The 26,209-nt window shown below is 36.6% G+C and overlaps 1 protein-coding gene across 1 annotated transcript in view; it reads left to right on the top strand.

Annotated features, from left to right (window-relative positions):
* The window catches only part of Nox (NADPH oxidase), a 388,201-nt gene that overhangs the window by 324,842 nt on the left and 37,150 nt on the right, over positions 1-26,209 (top strand). Inside the window, exons 9-12 of the mRNA XM_067145995.2 lie at positions 4,671-4,864; positions 9,613-9,934; positions 14,026-14,203; positions 23,343-23,527. Of these exons, the coding sequence (XP_067002096.2) occupies positions 4,671-4,864; positions 9,613-9,934; positions 14,026-14,203; positions 23,343-23,527 (879 nt within the window). The remainder of the gene's footprint in view (positions 1-4,670; positions 4,865-9,612; positions 9,935-14,025; positions 14,204-23,342; positions 23,528-26,209) is intronic.

Raw genomic sequence — 26,209 nt, 5'->3', positions numbered from 1 at the left:
AAGCAGGAGCAACGATCGTGTGTTAAAATAGCAGTTCTCTGTGGCAGAAATGCACGCCAATGCCATGCAGAGCTGCGGGAAGCCTTAGGTGCGCATACCATGCCCTATAGAATAGTGGCAAGGTGGGTGGACAACACCATCTACACGATAACGCGACAGCTCACACAGCAGCCATCGTTCAGCGTCGCTTACAATGGTGGGGATGGGAGATTCTTCCACACCCGCCTTATGTGCCTGATGTGAGCTCATGTGACTATGATCTAATCCCCAAAGTCAAGCAGCCATTATGTGGAAAACGGTTTGCTAACAAAGAGGACATCGTAACAGCATTTCGGAGAGAGGTATCGCACGTTAGCAATACACGTGCAGCGAATGGTATTCATCGCCTTCCCCACCACTGGCAACGCACAGTGGAAGCCTTGGGTGATTATTTAGAAGGTCTCTAACCAGTGGAGACCTGTCCTTTGTACATAGTCTTGTGTATTTGCTGTCTATACCTTTCCTACGAGAATCTTCTGAAGTCAGAATTTTTCTTCAGGCACTATGCATAAGTACATGCCCTATATTTCCAAATGCATATCTTAGATTTTCCATGTTGTCTCCTGTTCTCGAGAAAAAGAATAGTTGCCATGACTTATTACTTGACCCTCATATTAATGATAATTATGTAACCTCCAGTTACACATACAGTCCTTTGTCTGCTAAGACAACAGCTACCTAGCCACATGGCCAGCAAATATTGCAGTATGACGTAGTCAAGGTGTCATCTTGCTCAGTCATATTGCTTGGCTTCCTTGAATGATTCCATTGCCTCTCAGGTCACATCCCTCTTCACTCAACCACATGCTACTCTCAGTAGCATAACTTATGTACAGTAGTATCCAAGTCAATTCATGATTTGGCACCCTCTCCAAATATAAGAATGTAACTTAAAAATTTAAATCAAGATTTCAGTAAGCACGCATGCACACACACAATTGTATATAAAAATATAAATTCTTAATTTTGACTTAACAACTGTAGTGAACTGGCACTTACAAAATTTAAAAAAAACACTGTTTTCTTTCTTTTCCTAAAATTTTTTCTCTTCCCTTTTATTACAGATTCCCTTCAACACCTCAAAACTTTCTGCCAAGATTTAACTTCAACTTCGGTTTCCCCTGGTTTTCATATTGTAAATTTAAATCTATAGTCATCCACAAGTTATTTAGAGTACATACTGCACACGCCGCTTACTCAAATGGGTCTCCGACAATATATCTACAGGGTCGTGAACTGGGTTTTAAAATCTATTGGTCATAATAAATATATATATATATATAAAACTTAGTGGCGTGAGGGTAGTTGAAAACAGGTATCATCTAACTAAAAACGAATGAGAACATTCTTTAAAATTGGAAAATAAAAAGGGTTTATTATACTTCTGATCATTATAGAACATGATGCAAAATAACAATGTTGCATTCACATGAATAATTACAAATTTTGTAGCTAACATGTTGAGAATTGTTCAAATATGTTAAGGACAAGTCTAAGTACAACCGTTATGTCTTTATCATGATCTTGCACATACGGAGTAAAAAACGAATAAACTCACTCAAACTATCCCCACTGACTCTGAAGTACCATTGCATAAGAAATAATAATAATAATAAATAATAATAATAATAAATAATAATAAATTAAAAAAAGAAATAACATACATCATCCTAAATAAACGAACATCATCCTCAAAAATGCCATGGGACAAAAATAAATCCAGGATTCTGGACACATAACATAAATTGTCTGTTGGGTCAGAACCAATGTCATTTCAGAACACAATCTACAAATATAGCATAGAACACAACCAATACACAAATAAAACTAATGGCCCTGGTTGCCATGGAAAACCACCCATTCTCAGTGGATGCCTCTCTCTGGTTTTAAGGGGGCGTTCCCAGCTACATAATTCAGTTTCTTGGGGAGTCTCTCCACTCAGGGGGCGTTCTGAGCCACATAATTCAGTTTCTTGGGGAGTCTCTCCGCCCCTTACTTAACATGTCGTCTCTTTAAATCTCAAATGACACTTTCTAGACTTCCATTCACATAACTTAATTCGCTCACTCATTTCAATGTGGCAACACATAATTCATCAATCACTTTATCTCATTAATAAAGCCCTGAATGTCTCGACCCACCATATGGATTTTATATTTACCACTGGAAGTCCCGGCTTCAATACCTTCTGTCATTATGGACTAACTCATTTTCAGCTGACGACATGGTTCTTTCTCTTCAGCTCTCACATAACACGGCAAATGGGTAACCCCAAAAGGAACAAAATATGCAATAGCAAAATTCCATCTTGTTCTTTTTTTAAAAGGGGCCTAAAACCAGGTCATCGGCCAGCATGATACTACTCCTACATGATAATCCAAATCCGTCTTGACAACAAATTCTTGACAAATATGGAATCAAATATTACTACATAGACAAACTCTAATGTGTGGTCAACTCTAAAATCCAAAGAAACAAGGGCCTAGCTATTATTCAAAGGACGATGATGGTTCAGATCTCCAAAGATTCACTACAGCACTCCTTCCATCCGGGATGATTAATCTACATTAAATATAACTCACATGCATGATAATACAACTGATTGAGTATCAATCCTCTTAAATGTACATACCCATGGAAATTAATGGCACTAGCCATTTTACACAAAATCAAACTGAGAAAAACAGATCTGAGAAAAATTGCTGAGAATAAAATGAAAGAATAAATTCCCAAAACAAATCTTCCTGTATCTGCAAAAATCTAATTCACTCAGACTTGATACTAACTGAGCACTGTGCCCTTAATTTAGCACATTTACATTTTAAACAAAAGACCCTATCAATTATTATTTACAAATTAATGAAATTGAAATGGAAATTCCGTTACTATACAAGTCACGCTGATAAAATGGATGTACTCATGCTAATTCTCCAGGACACCTTGAGTAACTCCAGGGAATACATTGGTCAGTTTACTCCTTCGTCTCCAGGTAGAGTGATATGATGATCAGGTGTGAACTGGAACTCCTAGGATGAAACTCCATAATCCTTGACACTGGCATCTCCTTCGGTAACTATGGCACACAACACACACAGTTAAGCCTGTTACTCACATCTGCTTTAAACCCACACTTTGTGTCCCAATTTTTGATCCTATGTCCTGGGATCAGAAATACTAATACAGGGTTATTAACTAAACACCCACATTTAGTTTAGTAGCAATGTACCTTGGTGTCAACCCCTTTATCTCTGCTCACTATATTAATTATTATGCTGGTCCCAATAGTCCCTTCTTTGTTTTGGATGATGGTGGTGGTGGTGATGACGATGATGATGATATCAGTTCAAGTTCATGCTCTAAATGAAGGTCAAATAACCCGAATGCACACTCTATTATTTTACCACTTGAATTAAGACATTTCAGCTATTTTCTACGTTAAAAGTACACACACAAAGGAAATTGTAGCCCGGGACTGACACATATCTGTCCCTCATGAGATAAAAGTGAAGAATGCTCTAGGGTAACGCTTCCTGCATCTTATATCAACTAAGAAGATTCTCCCTCTCAAATTTTCCATACGCCCTATTAATGGGGTATTAGAGGCGCAACAGTGTGATAATCAGGTGACCAGTGATCTTATAAGATGGTTAAGACTCACCCAGATGAAATCTGATCATACAATCCAGAGTAATAAATAAATATCTGTCCTCTTTTTCAACACACTCAAGACTTCCCCCTGTCAAGTGGTTGTCGAGGCACTAAACACATGGCCTCTGTAACTTTCCACATATTCCTTCTTTTGTAGGAAATTATCACCATAAAGGACGTCGCAAACCCTTATAAAACTCACTGATGATGAGCAGCTCTTTTGGATCCCTGTACAATGCAATATTATTAAAATCATTAATTTCCTTGATATCAAAAACAAAGTTGGCCATGTTGTTTTAAAGATGGTTTTGAGATTGCAATTGTGAAAAGTTTTACCTCTCCCCCTCACAAACGACTTGTGGTCGGGATAACCCCTCCCTTCTTTTCATCCTGAGGTTCCCTCACTCAGCTTGGTAGAGAGACACACCCTAGCTTCACGCTTGGCGTTCCACGCTTTGAGTTCCCGCGAACTTGCTTACAGAAAAGTAAGTGCTTGTTCTCTTGATCCCTAGTCCATGTTTCATGTCCCTGTTAGGTACAATACTAAAGAACAATAGCAACTTCTCCTGTATTTTGAAGAAAGAATACTTTCTAGGATCCCTTGTGCACACAGATTTTATTACAAATTTGAACATTGGTTTGTTGAGTGTTTTAACTCATTATGAAAGAATATTGTATCTCATCATCATCATCATCATCATCATCATCATCATAAAAAGTGTTTATATCATAAGTACCAAGTTTTGTATCTTTATACACATTCTTTTAGCTGAAGATGTTACAAATAAGAGGAATGCAACATGTACTTTTTTAGTCATTTAACTAGACTTTAAGCTAGAATATGTTTGTAATTACATAAACTAGCCATAAAATGCAAATAAGTATTGGAATGTGGGATTCTTCCTTCACCCAAAACCTTAGTTAAGTTGATACCAATATGGGAACAAAATAATATGATGTTTATAAGTTGTTTCCTTTTTTAGGTCTCACAATTGTCACCAATCCACTTATTAATGCCAAGAACTACACATTATATGAATGGATCTTGACAGATAAACCTGGCTTGTTTGGATTAGTTCCTGGCTGTGCAAATCCAACAGGAGTTGCCCTCATTATTATTCTCTTTGTGATGTTCATCTGTTCACAACCATTTGTCAGACGTGGTGGATCTTTCGAAGTGAGTATAGTTCATAATTATAATTATATTATTCAATGTGGTCCTTACAAAGTAGGTCATAAGGTTATACTTATATGTATCTAATACAATTCATGTTTGTTCTTCTGCTCGTCGCAACTTCAGATGTCATTAAATTAACTGTAAGTAAAATTGGTCAAACTTACATAGTAATTTATGGCATGTTAGATATGTGATCTTAGCATATTAGTCTATAAATTGACGTCACTGTACATTGCACGTTATAAATTTCATATTAGAGCCCGTATTGTCAAAGTATCAACTTGTGTAATTTAATGTAGTCATTGTAATAAAGACAATTACAGTATTGTAAAGGTGGAATTATAAAATCTAAATTTTCACAAGTTGTCACTGTGCAGTTAGCAAATGTTCTCACTTATCAACATTTCTAGTTTAGGATTAAAAAAGAAATGGTAGTTTGCAACTTGAGACATCCCTCGCACGGATCAAATTAAGGCTGACGAATAAATTCTACAATAGCATGCAATTTAATCCAAATAAGACACAGAAAAGTCTTCTCATAATTAAAGCCATAAAAACTACAGAAAAATTAGTTGCATTACAGAAAATCATGTCCTAATACTTGATGTAACCTCTTTTGTTTTCCAAACCAGCAGAACACATTTAGGGCGTGGATCCCATCAATTATGTGCAACTATTCTTTGTCTGTTCATCATGAAACCACACTTTGATAAGCAAGCATATCATATGCACTTTCATTAATCAATCTAGTTTTACCATTCTCTTTTTACAAAGGGCTCATCAATTTTCGATGGGGTTGAAATTTTAATTATTGTGTTGGTGGGATCATAGCATCTCATGGGGAACAATGTAAGTACCTAGGTGTTAATATGAGGAATGATCTTCATTGGGGTAATCATATTAACGAGGTGTTAAGAAAGGTTACAGCTCTCTTCATATGGTTATGATAATATTTAAGGGCTGTAGCAAGGATTTAAAGAGAAGGCATATAAGTATCTGGTAAGATTGCAGTTACAGTGTGGCTTCAGTGTATGGGACCCTCACCAGGACTACTTGATACGAGAATTAGAAAAATGTTGAGGGAAAGCAGCACGATATATGTTTTTTTTATTTTTATTTTTTATTTTTTGAGATTTCCAACAAAGGAGTAATGTTACTAAAATGTTGCAAACTTTGGAGTGAGAAGACTTGGGAGTAAGGAGAGGAACTGCTCGACTATGCGGTACGTTTCGAGCTGTCAGTGGTGAGTTGGCGTAGAATGACATAAGTAGCAGAATAAGCTTGAGTGAAGCTTTTAAAAGTAGGAAAGATCATAATATGAAGATAAAGTTGGAATTCAAGAGGACAGATTGGGGCAAATATTCATTTATAGGATGAGGAGTAAGGGATTGGAATAAATTATCAAGGGAAATGTTCAATAAATTTCTGAGTATGACGAAAATAAGTAAATAAATGTAAATATGGGATAAACAATTGATAGGGAATCTGCCACCTTGACAACCACCCTAAATGCAGATCATTGATTGATTGAAGACAATACCAGTTATATTTTTGGGAGCAATAACCCTTACATACCTGTCTTACTTATATTTCACTTGTTGGGATCCTTTTCTCCTGTTGTGTTGTCCAGTGTTTCCTAGCCTTTTATCACATGCATTCAACTTTATAATTCGTCTCTTCCAGTTTCCATCCCTTCTTTTTTTTTTTTATCTGGAATACATCTTATTGTATACTTCTCACATAAATACTGAAGATTTGTTGATGGTCCCTCAATAAGTATTGATGCCTACCTTCCTCATGAGTAGGGGGCATGATTTTTCGCATTAATTTATGTTCAATTTCATGCATTATTTCATGAAATAGGGCTGACCCATCGCTTTAATTTTGCTTTAATCATTTCCTAAAATTGTTCATAAAAAGTTCAAGAACATGGAGATATCAAACCCTTCACATTTGCAGATGATGTTGCGATCTGGAGTGACTCAGAAGAGGAACTGGGAGAGAGAATGCAAAGCTGGAATGAGGAGTTTAAGAAATATGGTTTAAACATCAGCAAGACCAAGACAGTGGTGATGAAAGTGTATGGGGAAGGAGCAGAACCAATAGTCATGTTAAATGAAGCTCAACTGGACAGCGTTCCAGTTTTCAAATACTTGGGTAGCATTATATCAAATGACAACCTAGCAAAACATGAGGTGAACAATCGAATCAATAAGGCAACACAATTTTACCACCAGGTAAGACACCTGCTGTGGGATGAGCAAATACCCATGAAAACAAAAATGACATTGTACAAGTCCTATTATACACCAGTTCTTACGTACAGTCTCAAAACCACAACACTGACCAATAGAGATAATTCCAAACTTCAGGCAGCTGAAATGAAATTCCTATGCGCTATGATCCAGAAAACCAGGAAAGACAAGATTAGGAATGAGAAAATTAGAGAAGTAAGAATAGAGGATTCTCTCCTCAATAAGATTCAGATATCAAGACTGAAGTGGTTTGGTCACATGAAGAGGATGCCAGTAAACAGATCTGCAAGGAAGGAATTTGACAGAAAGGTAGAAGGAAGACGACCCGTGGGAAGGCCACGAAGGAAATGGATAGATTTAGTTAAGAGTGATGTACTGCTGAGAGGTCATGATTGGGACAAGTTGGTGGAGGAAGAATGGTACAAGGACAGGATGAGATGGAGGAGGCTCATATACCACACCCAGGAAACTGGAGATGGTTTACGATGATGATGATTATGTGAAGGATAACTCAATAAAGAGAAACAATATTGGTAATCGTTCATTATTTCTTACGTAATCTTGATTAGAACTATAATATAGCTCTAATCGAAATTAAATTGCAAATTACCTTTTCACCCTACATGGCAATACCAGTAAGGTATTTTATAAAATATTAATACGAAGAGATACTTCTGTCGAAATGAGAAATTCTTATTCTGTCTTCTGTTTCTCTTCACACACATAGTATGAGATTATTTTCCACAAATTTCACTGCATTTTTGTGCTTATCGCAAAATGAGTAATTTTGCTTTAAACTGGCCTTGTAGCTTTAATTACCTGTAATTCACGAAAACTGAATCACTAATTTCTTAACCAGAATCATATGATTCACTAAGATATTTCAAAATCGCTTCAAAATATATTTTGTTGCGTTTATCGTTAATGAAAAAAATCATTCCTTTACTCATGTGGTTAGCTGAAACAAGCTCGTCAGAGGCTGAGAACAAGTGGATGTAGAAGAACTGGGAACCTATCTATTTGAAGATGTGGAGATTGTTATTGTCCTTTTGTGTTCTTCATGTTCATCCTTGTCTCCACTTTCTGTTGCTCCCTCTTCTGATACTGAACTGTTGTTGAGTGAATCTTATCTCCCTATACATGACTTAGGAGAGCTGTTTCTTTTAACCTCTGATCGGCTATTAAAAAAAAAGACATTGACTTAACAAAATGATTTCATCATTAAAAGTTAGTAGTTTCATACTTATTTTTCCAAATAATTGCCAAATGCTTAGTTTGTGAATGCACTAAACTTTATATAGAACAACTGACACAGTTTCAGATTCAGGTGTCGAGAATAATCATTGTCCAATTTGTTAATAGAGGAGAAATATATTGATTCTGATAGCAATGTTCTACTGACAGGCATGTTGCCCGATGGTAAGGTCAAGGCCAATTATTTTCATGTATGGACAACAACATCACCATTTAGGTTTGGAGTGTTTGAAGACAGATGGAAATACCAGCAACATTTAACTGACATAATCCCTGAACTGGAAGGTTTTAGTACAATTTTAAGAGATGTTAATTTTAATAAATTGATTATATTTTTAGGTAGTAGACAAAGATGACATTTTTATTTTATTTATTTTTATTTTATTTTTATTTTATTTATGACACATGTTAGATATCAGTTAAGTGATGTTTAGAACTTTGGTGTTTGGTGTTTAATAATAAGTAAAGAGGTCCAAGAGATATTTGGTAGTGTGAAAAATCCACTGAGGCAGAGGTTAATAAGGTCCTTGAAACATGTACGGTGTATTAGGTGATAACAAATAATTAAGTAAATAACTCTAAGTATTGACAAGGCTGATTTTAAATATCAAATGTGTGTTCAATGGAGCAGACAACAATCAGAGACATTTCAAGGATACCAGAAACTTTGTTCATGTTGGGTCCCAACAATGTTGACTGTTGATCACAAAACTCAGCTCCAGCCATAATGTTTCTCACGCATTGCCGGTGATTACTGGTGATGAAACTTGGGTCCTGCATGACACTCCAGAAATCAAAGAACAGTCTAAGCGGTGAATGCATCCTCCTTCTCCAAACAAGCCAAAAATGTTTAAACTGACACTGAGCAACAGGAAAACAATGGCTATCATTGTTTTGGCCATAAGGGTGTCTTGTTGATGGACTTTATGGAGCAGGAGGCTCTCCAGACACACATTACCTCACTGGTGGCAGACTTCTTTCAGAGGGCATCGGAAAGCTGGTGTCACGATATGACAAATTCCTAAATTGTTTTGGTGATTATGTGGAAAAATAAGTATGAAACTGCTAAACTTTCAGTGATAAAATAATTTTGTTATGTCAATGTGTCTTTTTTTTATAGCCCATGAGAGATTGAAAAAACAGCCCTTGTACATAGGTATACAATAGCACAAGAAGAATGTAAGTGCCTGAAATTCTATGAGAATATAAAGAGCAGTGACTTGCTTTTGTGCTTATCAGATCTTCTACTGGACACACTTGCTGTACATCCCATTTTGGGTTTTGACCATCTTCCATGCACCAAATTTCTGGAAATGGTTTGTTGTTCCTGGCATAGTATACCTCCTGGAACGAATCCTGAGGTTGGCATGGATGAGATCTGAGCGTGGAAAGACGTACATCAGTTCTGGATTACTCCTTCCATCCAGAGTTACTCACCTGGTCATCAAGCGACCAATTCACTTCGACTTTCATCCTGGAGACTATGTGTTTGTGAATATACCAGCCATTGCCAAGTATGAGTGGCACCCTTTCACTATCAGCAGTGCTCCTGAACAAGAAGGTCAGTACATGTATATTTATTAATTACTTCATTTACTGCTTAAAATAACTGAAATATTTTAAATTTGTTATACCAAGGTAAGTACAACTCTTATACAGGGTTGTTGTAACATTCATCTTTCTAAGGACATATTCCTTATTGAATCTTACATTGATTAAACCCAATATAACTTTGGTATAATTCTGGTAGTTTACGAGATAAACAACCCTAAAGTAGGAAAATTTAGATGACAACTTCTGTAATAGTAAATATTGGATTAGGGCAATAATAATTATCTCGTACAAGGCAATTTGTATGTATGCTACATTGATTATGAGAAAGCATTTGATAAAGTGCTATGGAACAAACCGTTTCCACTTCTCGTTGAGATAGGTTGCTCACATCGCATGATACAGCTGTTACACAATTTACATAAACACCAAAATGCAGTTATCAGATTTGGCCACGAACTAACAGCCACTGTACAGATACTGAAAGGAGTGAGGCAAGGCTGTCTGCTGTCACCATTCCTGTTTAATGTCTTTGCTGAGAAAACCATCAATGAATCTATAACAAAATCCAAGCTTGGGGTGAAAATAGGAGGGAGGCTAGTGCTGACAATCAAATTTGCCGATGATCAAGCTATAGTTGCAGATAGTCCAACAACTTTATCCAAAATGTTGCTAAAGTTGAATGAAAAAGCTAAGAAATTTCGAATGAAAATGAATATTAATAAAACAAAAGTCATGATGTTTGGTAGGAAACCACGTCCATTGCACGTGATAATCAGTGGTGAGTGTGTACAACAAATAGCACAGCTCCAGATACCTTGGCCAGATCATAAAAGAAAACATTCATTGTTACACTGAAATAAAAACATGAATAGCAATAGCAATGCAAGGCTTTGGAGATAAACAGTCCCTTCTCTGTTAGAAAACAATGTATTGTGCCGAGTGCCGGACATTAACCAAGAGTTTGTCGCCACAAGACCTATCTGTGTCGGTGCAACGTAAAGCAACTAACAAAAAAAAAAAAAATTTACCAAGAGTGATATTAAGAGATTAGAAGCCTTTGAGATGTGGTGTTGGCGTCGGCTGCAACGGATAAGTTCGGTGGACAAGGAGACCAACACTGAGGTCCAAGGAAAGAAACAGCTGTTGAGTCAGATTAGGAAGAGACCACTTTCTTGGATGGAACATAGGCTTTTACATAGCAATATGTTGATGGAAATTTGTGGAAGGTAAAATACTAGGGAAATGCCCTTGTGGAAGATCAAGAAAGACATTCATGATGACATTTCTTGTAAACTATGCAGACGCAAAACGTACTACACAGGATTGACCCAGCTCATCGCAGGGGCAAACCCGACATTAAACTGAATTACTCGAAGAAGAAGAAGAAGAAGAAGAAGAAGAAGAAGAAGAAGAAGAAGGCGGCAAGGTACTTTATTAGGAAATTAACAACAGTCTGGTATTGTGAAAGAATCCATATGGCAGGCAAAGATCAGGTCTTTGTAAGTTTGTAATGACTAGTTGCAACATTACAACTTAAAACAAGAGAGAATAGAAAAAAGAAACCAAAATAAACTGGACCACAGTGAGTGAATAGTAGAATTTTGTTTTTCCATTCTGTTAGTGGAGTAAGTACGTACAATGAAAATTTTGATCTAACTCTCCTTATTTATGTATAAGAATTTGTACTAGGTATGTTAGATTAAACTGATATATTCAAAAAGTAATATGTACAGTACTTAAATGATGCACAGTAAATTCCAATCAGTCTAAATAGATGCATCTAGAGACATGTAAAAGACATTCTAGTAGGTTGGTGGATAGAACAATTAATTAAGTTCAAGAATCCAAAAATGATCCTCACCACAATCAATTGCCATTCAAACACTCTTTAATGTGTGTTCTTCACTAAGTAGAATACTATTTCTGAAGAACAACATTTGAACAAGATAACATAATGAGTAATGGGGAAACATATCACAATCACAAAAATATATTCTAGATTATTATTTGTCGCGTGCATCAAAGGAGTAAATCTCCTAAGAAAGGTTGCCTGGATGTTCTGTAAAGTTTGAAATCACTAAAAGTTTGCTTTCCCACAGACTCTTAGTTCCTCAGTTATATCCTGAAAAAGGAATCTGTCACTGAAGGACATTCTGAACAGCTACCTTTCTAATCAAATTTCAACTTTTGAAAGAAATGGCTTTCATCATTCTAACTTAAATAGGTATTGAAGTCATTCATTTTTTATTGCATTTGAGCCTATATTATTGCTAGTTTTATGTTTGTGCTTAGGATCAGTCACCCGGTCTCGAAAACCAAGAATAACGGCAGAATAACCACACGACACCTCGCAATCTGCAGGCCTTCAGGCTAAGCAGCAGTTGCTTGATAGGCCAAGGCCCTTCAAGGGCTGTAGTGCCAAGGGGTCTCATTTGGTTTTAGGATCAGTCATGTCTAGAAATATTTTAACCCTTAAATCCAAGGATGTGCAGACTGTGTGACAATGACAGAAAAATAAACTACAGTAGTCCTTTTCATCAATTAACCCTCTCAGAGTTTGCTCATTTATAATGTCTGTATTAGGTAAATCACCCATGTACATCTTGCTGCCATTAGTATCAATGTGGCTGTGAAAATATGCAGTTCTGATTTATAGCAGTCCATGTAACTGCACATTTGTGATTTGTAGATGGAAACGAAGCACAGTAGAGTGACAGATCCTAAAGTACTGATATCCGACATGAGAGGTAGCAATAATATTATTCTATAGACATGGCTCAGATGGTTAAGCGCTGGAATTCTGAATCAAACTTGGCAGGTTCAATCCTGACTCAGTCCGGTGGTATTTGAAGTTGCTCAAATGCGTCAGTCTACTGTCAGTAGATTTACTGGCATGTAAAAGAACTAAATTCCGGGACTAAATTCCAGCACCTTGGCATCCCCCAAAACCGTAAAGTGGGACGTAAAGCAAATAAGATTGTTATTATTCTGTAGACACAAATGCAGCAAAAGATGAATGACTTTAATATTCAAGTTAGAAAAATAAAAACTAGCCTTTTTTTTATCAAAGCTTGAAATCTGAATACCGTATGTCTGTTTGAAGTGTTTAGTATTAAAAATATGAAATTTCTATTAATTGTCAAATGAAAAATATTTTGATTTTTGGTAATTTTAAGATAAAACTTTGCTTTGACTACTGTTGTTAATACTTTATCCTCCAAAGTAACTAGAGTGATCAGATGACCCGTTACCTAGGTGCAGTTGTTAGTGTCATTACAGAGGATAATGGATGCAGCATATAAATTAAATGAAGATCACTACTCAAATGGAGGACAATGGAAATCTAAAATACAGATTTCACCAAAATCTAGGACAAATTTCATCATAATGTAGGATATTTAATCCAGTAACAAAAATTGTGCCTTGAACTCTACATGCTATTAAACTGAAATGAATTGCTGGATTTTAAAAAGAAACACATTATACTATTAAAAATATTGGTTTTCTTTACCATGATGATGATCATGATGTTGATGATGTCAGTTATATTCTTACTTATGTGCTGATGTAATTTTACCAATAATTAATTGTTCAACTGTAAAATTCTGTGGATTTAAAATGTTTCAGATTACATATTACAAAGAAAAAAAATTCACTGGTTCAGTGTTTAAATTATCACAATTATTAGTCCATTAAAGAAAACCACCTCTCTTTATTAGCATTATGGCCTGGTACTAAAAGTAAATACTGTGCAATCTCTACGGAAAATTTGTCAAACCTTACTTTTGAAAAATATTACAATTTCCCTTCACATGTTAAATTTGCAATTTCAGTTTTTCTTATAAAAATGTTCATTTTAAAATTACTAAAGCAAGAAAACTTCAAATGTAGTACATGTTGGTGCCTTTTGCTTTTTGTGGATTCCCAAACATAGGGTCAAAATGTAAGACATGTCTGGAGAATATAGGATGTCTAGTCACTCTAAGAATAACATTAACATTAAGCAATCATTCAGACCTCGTGTCGATGTTGATGTTTTGGAATGATAATCTAGGTCCATTGTCCAAATATCATTTTGTAACATTTGTTATATTTCAGATTACATGTGGCTTCACATCCGTGGTGTTGGAGAATGGACAAATCGATTATATAACTACTTTGAACGCGAACAAGAGAAACTTCAAACTGCTGAGGAGAATATATCTGGAAATGTTGTTAACAAGAGATTAACAAATGGGAACCAAGAAGCACCAAAGGGAATCAAAAAATTTCAAGCGTATGTCTCATTTAAATTATATTAGCTATTTCATATTCTGTGACATCCATACCCCTAATTACCTTCAGATACATACATACATACATTCATTATCATTATAGACTGTTATGCCTTTCAGCGTTCAGTCTGCAAGCCTCTGAGAATTTACTAAACGTCGCCACAATCCTCGATTTGCAACTAGTGTTGTGGCCTCATTTAGTTCTATACCTCTTATCTTTAAATCGTTAGAAACCAAGTCTAACCATCATCGTCTTGGTCTCCCTCTACTTCTCTTACCCTCCATAACAGAGTTCATTATTCAGATATAAGAATAAAAATATTAAGGTAACACCAATAAATCCAACACATGTAAATTTCCAGCAAGTACTGTATTCCTCCTTATACAGGATATATCAGCTTATGTCCTTTTTATATGCTTTTGATTAATATTCCTTGCCTTTTTTTCCTTAGATGTACATAATTTATTTTATGAACTGGAAGATACAGTAACGTAATCTTTTATATATTATAGAAGTTTGAAGGTACTCTGATAGGTCATTTTTGCTCCAGTGTACACTTAAGAACTCATCTGCATTCCATCTAAAGTCTATGATCTCATACAAAACAGAATGATACAGATTATGAAATTTATGATAAAACACAGTTTATGAAAAAGGTATAATTACTGTTAATTTGATTCCTTTGAAAGTAATATTAACTCTGTTTGTTATATACGAGGTATGTTTTTTAAGTAAGTACCGTTTTGATATTCCGCCGATGCAGCGCTGCGGTCGGCATTCCGTGCACGCACGCTGTGTACCGGCATCTATTGGCAAGGCTGAGACACCATTACGGCAATAGTAGCCCTTGTGTACGTTTGTTGGCAAGCATTTGAAATGGCCTCACCGATCGAGAGTCCCGCCGGCTGTGAAGTCCGGTCTGTTATTTGTTTTCTGAGTGCAAAAGGTTTGAAAGTTACCGATATTCATCGTGAGATCTGTGCAGGTTACGGACCAAACATTATGAGTGATGGAATGGTTAGGAAATAGGTTCGAGCATTTAAACGTGGCTGTAAAGATGTGCATGATGAAGAACGGAGTGGGCGACCTTCAGTCAATAGTGAAGATTTGGTGCAGGCAGTTGACCGAGCAGTGAGAGAAAAGACGCTTTATGATTATGTCATTATCTGACGTGTTTCCTCAAGTTTCTCGAAGTGTTCTTTATGAAATTGTGAGTGAATGGTTAAATTACCGAAGGTGTGCTCACGCTGGGTACCAAAAATGTTGATGGAGGAGCACAAAAGCAAACATTTAGGCAGTGCCTTAACTTTCCTCAAGCATTGCCATGAGGAAGGTGATGATTTTTTGAGTCAAATTGTAATGGGGGATGAAACCTGGGTGGCCTACGTTACACCTGAATCAAAACAGCAGTCTATGGAATGACAACATTCAACTTCACCCAAGAAAGTGAAGTCTAAGCAAACAATGTCAGCCCGGAAAATCATGTGTACCGTGTTTTGGGACAGAGAGGGGGTGTTACTGGTGGACTTTTTGCCCCGTGGTGAGACAATCAATTCAGCAACATATTGTGAGACCTTAAAGAAATTACGCCACTCAATTCAGAACAAAAGGCCTGGCATGCTCAGTAAGGGCATCCTTTTGCTTCATGTCAATGCCCGCCCACATGAAGCTCATCGAACCAAAGACCTCATCACATCATTTCGCTGGGAACAACTCAATCACCCTCCATACAATCCCAATCTTGCACCCAGTGATTACCACTTGTTCCTGCATTTGAAGAAATATATGGCCGGCAGACGTCACGACAATTATGATGGTTAAAAATTAAATAATTGAAAAAGAGGTTCAACCTATTCAATACATAAAAGAAAGGAATGTAGTGATTACATTCTTATTTAATAGTGATTAGAAATGGGACCGGTTTCAACCCTAGTCCAGGTCATCGTCAGCCGTTCAAAACATAAAAAATAAGAAAAACAATGCATATGAAAAAGAATAAGTGAACTCTGGATCGGTTTAAGATGAAATATAAATTGATGATGGGGGTAGAAATTGTGAGTCACTTAAAATAAAACAGTACGTAATATTATGAAAGGTAGTATGACACACGCAATGATAAGTAAAGTCTCTCAATGTTTATGAATAGTGGAGAACGGTCAAATGGGTCAGTTTTTACACTCTGTCAGGTATAAAGTCACAACACTATCGAACAACATCTGAAGATCCATAAATATTTTGAAGTCTCAGACGAATAGATTTATAAAAGCAAACTGCCAGCTGCCAGCTCTCGGTGATCAGCGCGGCACATCCAAGGTCATGCGCTGTGGTCTCGAACGCCAAAGTAGAATGGAGAATATCTTGAAGGTCCAGTATTTGCCTCGGTTGCGGGAAGTTAAGTACGTATATATAGAAATATACAACGCAATTCAGTATAATTGAATGAGTAATTGTGCTCCTGCTGAGTTCTTGGAAAACAGTTGACTTGAAAAAACAATTGTAAAGAGAAAACAATGTAGTAAAAAGCGCAATATCGGAAAACAAATGAAAACATATATGCACAGTGGGCTATTTTTTAAATTGAAAAAATTTAGGTCATGATTGAAGTAGTCTAAGTTGGCGCAATACCGGTATTAATTTATTCTACCTTTTCTATTATTAAAAAAAAAAAAAAAAAAAAAACACTACCTTCATTTCGGTTCTCCTCATTCAAATTTTAACTCTTGTCTTGCGCCAACTTCGACTACTTCAATCATGACCTAAATTTTTTCAATTTAAAAAATAGCCCACTGTGCATATATGTTTTCATTTGTTTTCCGATATTGCGCTTTTTACTACATTGTTTTCTCTTTACAATTGTTTTTTCAAGTCAACTGTTTTCCAAGAACTCAGCAGGAGCACAATTACTCATTCAATTATACTGAATTGCGTTGTATATTTCTATATATACGTACTTAACTTCCCGCAACCGAGGCAAATACTGGACCTTCAAGATATTCTCCATTCTACTTTGGCGTTCGAGACCACAGCGCATGACCTTGGATGTGCCGCGCTGATCACCGAGAGCTGGCAGCTGGCAGTTAGCTTCTATAAATCTATTCGTCTGCGACTTCAAAATATTTATGGATCTTCAGATGTTGTTCGATAGTGTTGTGACTTTGTACCTGACAGAGTGTAAAAACTGACCCATTTGACCGTTCTCCACTATTCATAAACATTGAGAGATTTTACTTATCATTGCGTGTGTCGTACTACCTTTCATAATATTACGTACTGTTTTATTTTAAGTGATTCACAATTTCTACCCCCATCATCAATTTATATTTCATCTTGTACCGATCCAGAGTTCACTTATTCTTTTTCATATGCATTGTTTTTCTTATTTTTTATGTTTTGAACGGCTGACAATTACCTGGACTAGGATCGAAACCGGTCCCATTTCTAATCACTATTAAATAAGAATGTAATCACTACATTCCTATCTTTTATGTATTGAATAGGTTGAACCACTTTTTCAATTATTTAATTTTTAACGTTAATACTTTCAATACGGAACAATGAATTTTTTATCTTTAAATTATGATGGTGTCAAGATGGCTGTGTTGAAGTTGCTGACAAATCAGGCGGCCAACTTCTATGAGGGTGGTATGCAAAAGCTTGTTGTATGATATGACAAGTGCCTCAATATTGGTGGGAATTACGTTGAAAAGTAGAGTAATGTACAGGCTTTCATATAAAAATAAAATTGTTAAAAAAATCAGTTTGTTTTTCATTTATTTCAAAACGGTACTTACTTAAAAAACATGCCTCATATAAAAGGAAAGATTACATTGCCTATAAAATACAGTATATAGTTTGATATTTACCATGAAAAGAGGGGCGTAGTTTGTGTAAGTATTGTAAAATACATTCACACTAAGTCCTACTCAACAAACTGAAAGCAAAAACACTTTCATGCAAGATCACATCATTGTTCACAGTTGAGTTCTTCATATCTATCTGGACAACATTCATGTTGGATAGCTTGCTCAAATACCAGCTTGAATCTATCTTAGCATACCATTAACAAAGTCATGTTGATCTGATTCATCCCAGTCATCAACATTTCTGGTTCTGGTGTTTCTTTGTAAGTTTCAAGTCAGGAATGTGTAAACAGATATAATTTCAATGTATTCTATTCATCTTCAATGAAATTCATATTTAGAGAATAGACAGGCCACTCCATTAACATATTAAAGACTGAGTAAGTGAAGTTAGATCTTACACTGTGGATTGAGCATTTTAGTGCATTTTCACGTTTTTATACAAAAATAACAGATAATATTACTTAGTCACAAACCTATTTTTGATTCAGCAATGTTTGAGCTACACATGCATATCTTGTTTTTCAAAACCGCCAACTTTTATAAATAAATTTAAAGACTTTTCTACTTTCATTTTTTTTTAATTTTCATAATGCATATTAAAAACATGAGAAGTTAAATATTCATACATACCATGATACATTTATGAAACACAACATACATACTAATCATTGAAAAATGAAAAAATTACATTAATTGTGGAAACTGGCTATAGTCGTAGGCCGCATGAGACCATGCAGTTGTGAAGCTGCTTTGGTTGTACCAACTTAGTATCATAATAGAATTAGGTTCCGATGATGTGCTGCTACCTGGTGTTTCTGTAATGACGTTTGTAGTACGTTAAAGTGGATATATATGTACTAGAACTCAATGCCGTATGTCATACGTTGGTCGTTCTCCACGGGACATTACCAACGGCGCACGGCGCTCTTCTTCAAAGTGTTAATTTGATACCAGCACAACAAAGGAAGGTGTTGACAGTAACTGAATGTAGATAAAGAATTATAATCCATTTGGGTGAAATCTTTTCCAAAATGATGGTGGTACGGTTCTACCAATGGTTAGAGAATGTTGTCCCTGTACCTTGGAGCATTTAATATGATGAAACAACTATGAGAAGTACTCTGACAATCTGTAATACCTTGTGATGGTTGTTGGGGATGCAGATTGACATCATCCAGCCTGCTCCTAATAGTTTGATTGGAAACACAATGATCTGCAGCTACCACACATGACAAATTCATAATTAGGCTCAATGCAGTTACCCGAGAAAAAATTTAGTTGGTTACAATTACTAATTACTTTTCAAAACATCATCAGTAAAACTACAATTACAATGACAATTACACAAGTCCTCAAGGATACAGATGTTGATTCGCATGGGGAACTTGAAATATTTTTCCTGAATGAGTAAATTTATAATTTGTAATTAATAATTTATTATATTATTAATTTATAATGTCCAATAACAACCAACTATGTTGGTATTATAAATTTACTCATTCAGGACAAATATTTCATGTTCCCTATGGGAATCAACATCTGTATCATCTGATGGCCAGGCAGGCATCAGTTTTTGAAGATGAGACAAAGTCTCTCATAGTGCATTGGCACTGCCAGTGGCTCCAAGTAGCCTACGCAGTGGCCTCCACGGTATGCACTAGCCATACATCCTGGAGGTGTGCTATTTACCAACTGATGAGCCCAATTTAGCACACTGGGGTGAAATGTTGGCAACCAGGAATGATTTGGCTGGAAAATTTATAATGTCCAATAACGGACCAGCTATATTTGTATTATAGCCCTCAGGAAATCTCTAACATTCTTTTCACATGAGGATGGAATGATGCCAAAATGTGCTAGGAAATTTATGGTACATGATTCAGTATTGTGCTTTTTAGCACAGAGACATGAACTGGCTATCAACACTAGGCGAGACTAGTTAGACTTTTAAAATGATTGCTCCAAAGCAAAATTAGAATGTCACTTTTGACTTTTCATTCTTTTCAGGATAACTATTTCAAAATGTTTATTCAAATAGGGAAATGCCTTAATACCACCAGCATCTCTTGTTCATTCTGGCTCCATCCTCGACCACATGGGAGGGTGGGGGTAGAATAACATCCACAGTATTCCCTGCCTGTTGTAAGAGGTGAGGGCAACCATGGTTCCACTAGGTGAGCCTGGCATTGTTTCCACTTACTTGTGCCAGGCTTCTCACTTTCAACTATCCTATTTTATCTCCCTTAGTCAACTCTTGTTCTTTCCCAACCTGAACAATTAAGTTTTCGAAGCCCAGGGAGTCTTTCATTTTCACGCCCTTTGTGGCCCTTCCTTTCTTTTGATGATACCTTCACTTTTTGAAGTGTCAGATTTCCTCCATTTTCCTTCTGATTAGTGTTAATAGAAGATGGTTGCCCATTTGTACTTCCCCTTAACACTTTAAAGACAAGCGATGTGTGCCGTACTTCAATGGTGATGTTCCGTGGAGGGTGAGGGACGTATGATGTATCCGCTTCAACGTACTACAAATGTTAGCAGAGTGCTTAAACACATTCTGTAGTGCTTGAAGTTCATTAAAAAGTACCAGGTAGTAGCACATCATCGGAACTGTAACGGTTCAAATCTCGTTACAAGATGATATCTGTATTTTTATTATTTTATCTGTATTATTATTATTATTATTATTATTATTATTATTATTATGTCCGTATTATTATTATTTTATCTGTGAGATTACTATTATTTTGTTATAATTATTATTCAATTCAAGTACGCAAAACTTGTCGCATGCGTATTTGTAATTGAGTGTATGCATATATACGTATATGTAGATTAACATTAAATACCTGTACAGTGAGAGTTTCGATATATCAGATGTTGAGTGTGATATCCTTACATTGTGCAATATTGCTGGCATTTCTGCCAAGTCATTGCCAAGTCATGGCTACGTCATCATGAGCTTTTGGCAATGCGTTCAGAGAGTCGGCCGCCCCAGGGGATTTCACCATTACATACAACGGTTTGAGGCATTGTGGGAGTATGTCATTGTTATTTCTGGAGATTACGTAGCTGTGTCAACCAACATCTATAAAAGGTGGGTGCATATTGTAGCGTCAGTCATTATTTAAATGGAAGCAGTACAGTGAACAAGTCTACTAGATGAAGAGGCCTCAGTCGGTCAGTCAACGAGTATGAATGAGAGATGGAGAAGACTCAGTGAGCCATTAATTATTGGTCATTGAGAGAGTGAGGCCAAAGTTGGTTGGTCACTTAGTTGAAGACACGGACGCAAGGGCTTACCATGGAGTCAGAGAGGGCAACCCTGGACCTGCCAAGAGGTAATACCATATTGACTTACAAAGAAGTCAGATGATATGGAGAAGAAGCAGTCACAAGGATGTATCACCAAGTTAGGCGTGACACATCTACAGTAAACACCAGATCAAAGAAATACGTCGTAATTACACTCAAAGTGTTGAAGGTACAGTCAAGTGAATCAGTGAGGGAAATATTTTGTATAAATTGTTAAATGTCCGGTCAAGAAGAATTCAAATTCATGCCTAGTTTCTTTCAGTTGCAATGTCATAATTTCATATTCTCATCTGTTTTATCGCAACAAGACTCACTATTTTTTGATATATTATTTAAAGAATATATATTGTTCTATCAAACGAATTCATAGTTTTATTTCATTGACAGTAAAATATCTTAACCTCAAAATTAATGGGGAAACCGAACGCCAATCTCCTTTTCCCAGAACTTATATGGTATGTTGTCAAAAGTAAGCTTATTACCCCACACCCTAGAGATAGTCAAGAGTCCCATTCAATTATTGCTGCACTGAGTGGCAGCTGGCGCCCTTCAAATAACGTATGTGTAAGTAAGCAGGTAACAAGTAAGTGTGAGTACAAGGTCCGACGAGTGTGTATTTTATTTAATGAATATTAATTTTCATAATTTTCAAGTTAAATGCAGTTTTATAATATTTGTAAAATTAGTCAGCGATTTAGAAAAGTTACAGAACCTAATTCTATTTTTTTATACTAAGTTGGTACTTCCAAGGCAGCTTCATAGCCGCATGCTTTCGCGCGACCAACAACTAGAGCCAATTTCCACAGTTAATGTAATTTTTTCATTTCTCAATGATTAGTATGCATGTATGTTGTGTTTCATGAATGTATCATGGTGTGTGTGAATATGTAACTTTTCATGTTTTTAATATGCATTATGAAAATTTTAAAAAATGAAAGTAGAAAAATGTTATTTTAAATTTATTTTTAAATATTGGTGGTTTTGTTCCAATTTTGCAAAACAAGGTATGCATGTGTAGTTCTAACGTTGCTGAATCCAAAATAGATTTGTGACTAAGTGAGATTATCAGTAATTTTTGTATAAAAATGTGAAAACGCACTAAAATGCTCAGGCCACTGCAAAATCTAACTTCATCTGCTCAGTCTTCAATGTGTTAAAACAATAATTACCACCATCATCTTGAACACGTAGTGCACAATTATGTAATCTCAACCAGTAACCACAAGTAAATGAAAGAGTACGTGACGAATCTTGGAATTATACCCTTAGCGCAATGCCTTGCTATTACTGTGACTCCAAAGTAGCTAGGCTCTCTATGTTAAGTACATCAATTACTAAAATGTAACGATTACAATTTTATTTCCAGACGTAAAACACCAGATATGTCACCAGAGATCTTTAACTTGCCAATCATAAGATGTGGAGTGTTTAATTGAATGTTTTCTGCCTTTCTAAAATCTGACTAGGCCTACCTCTGCCAGGTTTGAACCCCAAATCTTGGAATCCTGAAGACAATGCTCTACTTCTGATCCACAGAATAACTTACTGGGCAAGTTGGCCATGTGGTTAGGGGCGCACGGCTGTGAGCTTGCATCCGGGAGATAGTGGGTTCAAATCCCACTGTCGGCAGCCCTGAAGATGGTTTTCTGTGGTTTCCCATTTTCATACCAGGCAAATACTGGGGCTGTACCTTAATTAAGGCCACATGGCTGCTTCCTTCCAACTCCTAGGCCTTTCCTATCCCATCGTCGCCATAAGACCTATCTGTGTTGGTGCAACGTAAAGCCACTAGCAAATAAGAAAACAGAATAACTTTATATCTGAAATAGTTGCTCTCTTGACATGATAATTATTTAACCAGTAAAATGTTACAGTATTTTGTGAAATTTGTGCAAGATCAAAATATTGAATATGACATGAAGACTCCAATGTAGTTTCAATTAATATAATCTCTGTGTCTTTCAGGTCTATACAGAGAAAGTTCGATCGAGATGGTAACAGGGGAAGCAAAATTAAATCTGTTGGCTTCAAGAAGGAAGTTGCTTACACCAATGATGGATTTGCAAGCGATAGTGATATCAATCTGAATTCATCTATACAGCATGTTTCTGAAGGAGATCTCACACTGGCAAATACAAGTGGCAGCAATGGTTTGTATACAAGTAAAAAATTAGAAACCAATAGATATTTAAGGAAAAAAGAAAATACCTATTGACAAGCCTGAATATAATCACTGCAATGCTTCTTGGCCCAAATTATTTTTGCACCTTCCTTCCTTAAACTTGATAAGACAAAATTGCCGTTACTATTTTTTTTATATAATGAATAAACTAAACGCCTCCAAGGTAAAATACCGAACATTAATACCTTTAAACAACAACAACAACAACAACAACAACGCCAATAACAACAACTATGGGCCTAAATTTTGCGCCCCCTTTCTTAAACTTGATAAGACAATAAAAGCACAGGTACATGTTTTGTCCCTCTTGGGGACATATTATTATTCAACTGAGAGAGCAGATGCCTGTCAACTCTGCACAATTCACGAGGCCATCTTTTGAACATTAACACGTAGTCACGATGAGAGCAGAAATTCTCATGCTCCATTAACCACTGATTTCCATGCTTCCAATCATTAAAGCCAGTTGTTGCAAGTTAGGATGTTCCTCCAAAGAGTTTACAAGGAGCATGCGATTGACTGTAGGTGGCATTGACTTGCCACCCGTTTGAATAAATTGCAGCCCAAAGTCATCTTCATACCCGTGCGTAAAACCGAGGGTGGCTGTGTTTCAACGTTGTGGTGGTATTTATAGTATTATAACCAATAGCTTTCATATACAGTAAGTGGAATGAAAATTCTGTTATTAATGTCGGGAACTTTCATTTTAGAATACTACGAAAGTACGCATGTTCTAAAAACTTGTTTTCAAACTATTAGAGCTTTTCATTTTTACCACCCCATAAATTTTCTGCCTATAAGGCCCATACCTACATACGGCTCTGCCTACTGGTACTTGAAATCTTTCTTACCACACTGACACTGAAATAATGAAACAATGCATTTAACATAAATCTTGAAAATGAATGTACACTTTGTAATAATGGATGTATTGAATGATTTAAAAAAAAAAAAGAGCTGCTTCTTATTCCACAGCTTAACCTGTACTGTGCAGGGTCACTGTTTCTTATGAATGTCCTCCATTATTTTCTGTCCTGGGCTACTTCAGTATTTATGTTCTTTTCCATTTGGTCTTTTCGCATCAGGTCCATCCCTCCCTCAAACAATGTACAGGTTACAGTAGGTGTACAAGAGGGAGGGGAAGGAAAGGGAGGAGTTGTAGAAGACAGGTGGTCTAATGTTCTAAGCGGAAGGAGATTGCAGGCTAAGGGCTCTATTCAGGATCAGAATTCAGGACAGGTGTTTGTGCGAAATCGGTACGAGTCACTCCAGGTAGAACAACAGAGGGAAGATGAGGGACAGGGAACTGTTGGTGAGATGTGTGGAAGTAGGAGGAAGGGAAAAGGTAGGAAAGGAAAACGTAGAGTAGAGGATAGGAAAAGACAGGTGGAACAGGGTCATGGGAAGGAGAAAAGGGAGGAGGAAGTAACTTCTGCAGCTATCAGGAAAGATAGGGCTGACCAGGAGGGGAGGGAATCAAATGAGGTGGGTAGGGTTGAGGCTCTGGTCATGGGGGATTCCATCGTTAGACACGTGGGGAAAGTGTGTGGAGGAAAGGGTACCAGGGTAGAGTGTTATCCAGGAATTAGGTTGAGGCAGATGTTGAGGAAAGTAGAAGAGAGGGAGGAGGGGAAGGAGAAGGTGGTAGTGTTTCACGTTGGTACCAACAACGTAAGGCAAGCTGATATAAGTACCAACATAGTTGGAGATGTGTGGGATCTGGTAAATGCAGCACGGGTGAAGTTTAAGAAAGCGGAGATTGTTATTAGTGGAATACTGTGTAGAAGGGATACTGACTGGAGGGTGATTGGGGATTTAAATGAGACTATGGAGTGGGTATGTGGGAAACTGGGAGTGGAATTTCTAGATCCTAATGGGTGGGTAGGAGATAGGGATCTGCGCTCAGATGGCCTTCATTTAAACCGCAGTGGTACATATAAGTTAGGAAATTTGTTTGGAAGGGTAATACGGAGGTACATTCAGGGAAACGGGATGGCCTAGGGAGCGGTGATAAGGGAACAGGGAACTGGAAATCAAGTAGGGATGACATAAAATTGTTAGTGTTGAACTGTAGAAGTATTGTAAGGAAAGGAATGGAATTAAGTAATTTAATAGATATATATTTACCAGATATTGTAATAGGAGTTGAATCATGGCTGAGAAATGATATAATGGATGCAGAAATTTTCTCATGGCACTGGAGTGTGTATCGTAGAGATAGGATAGGAAGGGTGGGAGGGGGAGTGTTCATTCTGGTGAAAGAAGAATTTGTAAGCTACGAAAAAGTTAAAGATGAGACACATAAAATTCTAGGTGTAAGACTCATTTCTAAAGATAATAGGCAACTTGATATATTTGGAGTGTACAGATCGGGAAAGGGTAGCACTGACGCGGATTCAGAATTATTTGATAGGATAGTCAGCTATGTGGGAAACGACATGGAAAGAAATGTGATTGTAGCGGGAGATCTGAATTTGCCAGATGTCAATTGGGAAGGAAATGCGAACGACAGAAAGCATGACCAACAAATGGCAAATAAGTTAATATGGGAAGGACAGCTGATTCAGAAAGTGATGGAACCAACCAGAGGGAAAAATATCCTGGATGTCGTGCTGATAAAACCAGATGAGCTCTATAGGGAAACTGAAGT

Source organism: Anabrus simplex, chromosome 4 (genome assembly GCF_040414725.1).
Source record: "Anabrus simplex isolate iqAnaSimp1 chromosome 4, ASM4041472v1, whole genome shotgun sequence".
Classification (NCBI taxonomy): Eukaryota; Metazoa; Arthropoda; class Insecta; order Orthoptera; family Tettigoniidae; genus Anabrus; species Anabrus simplex.
This window is presented reverse-complemented; position numbering and strand designations above follow the sequence as displayed.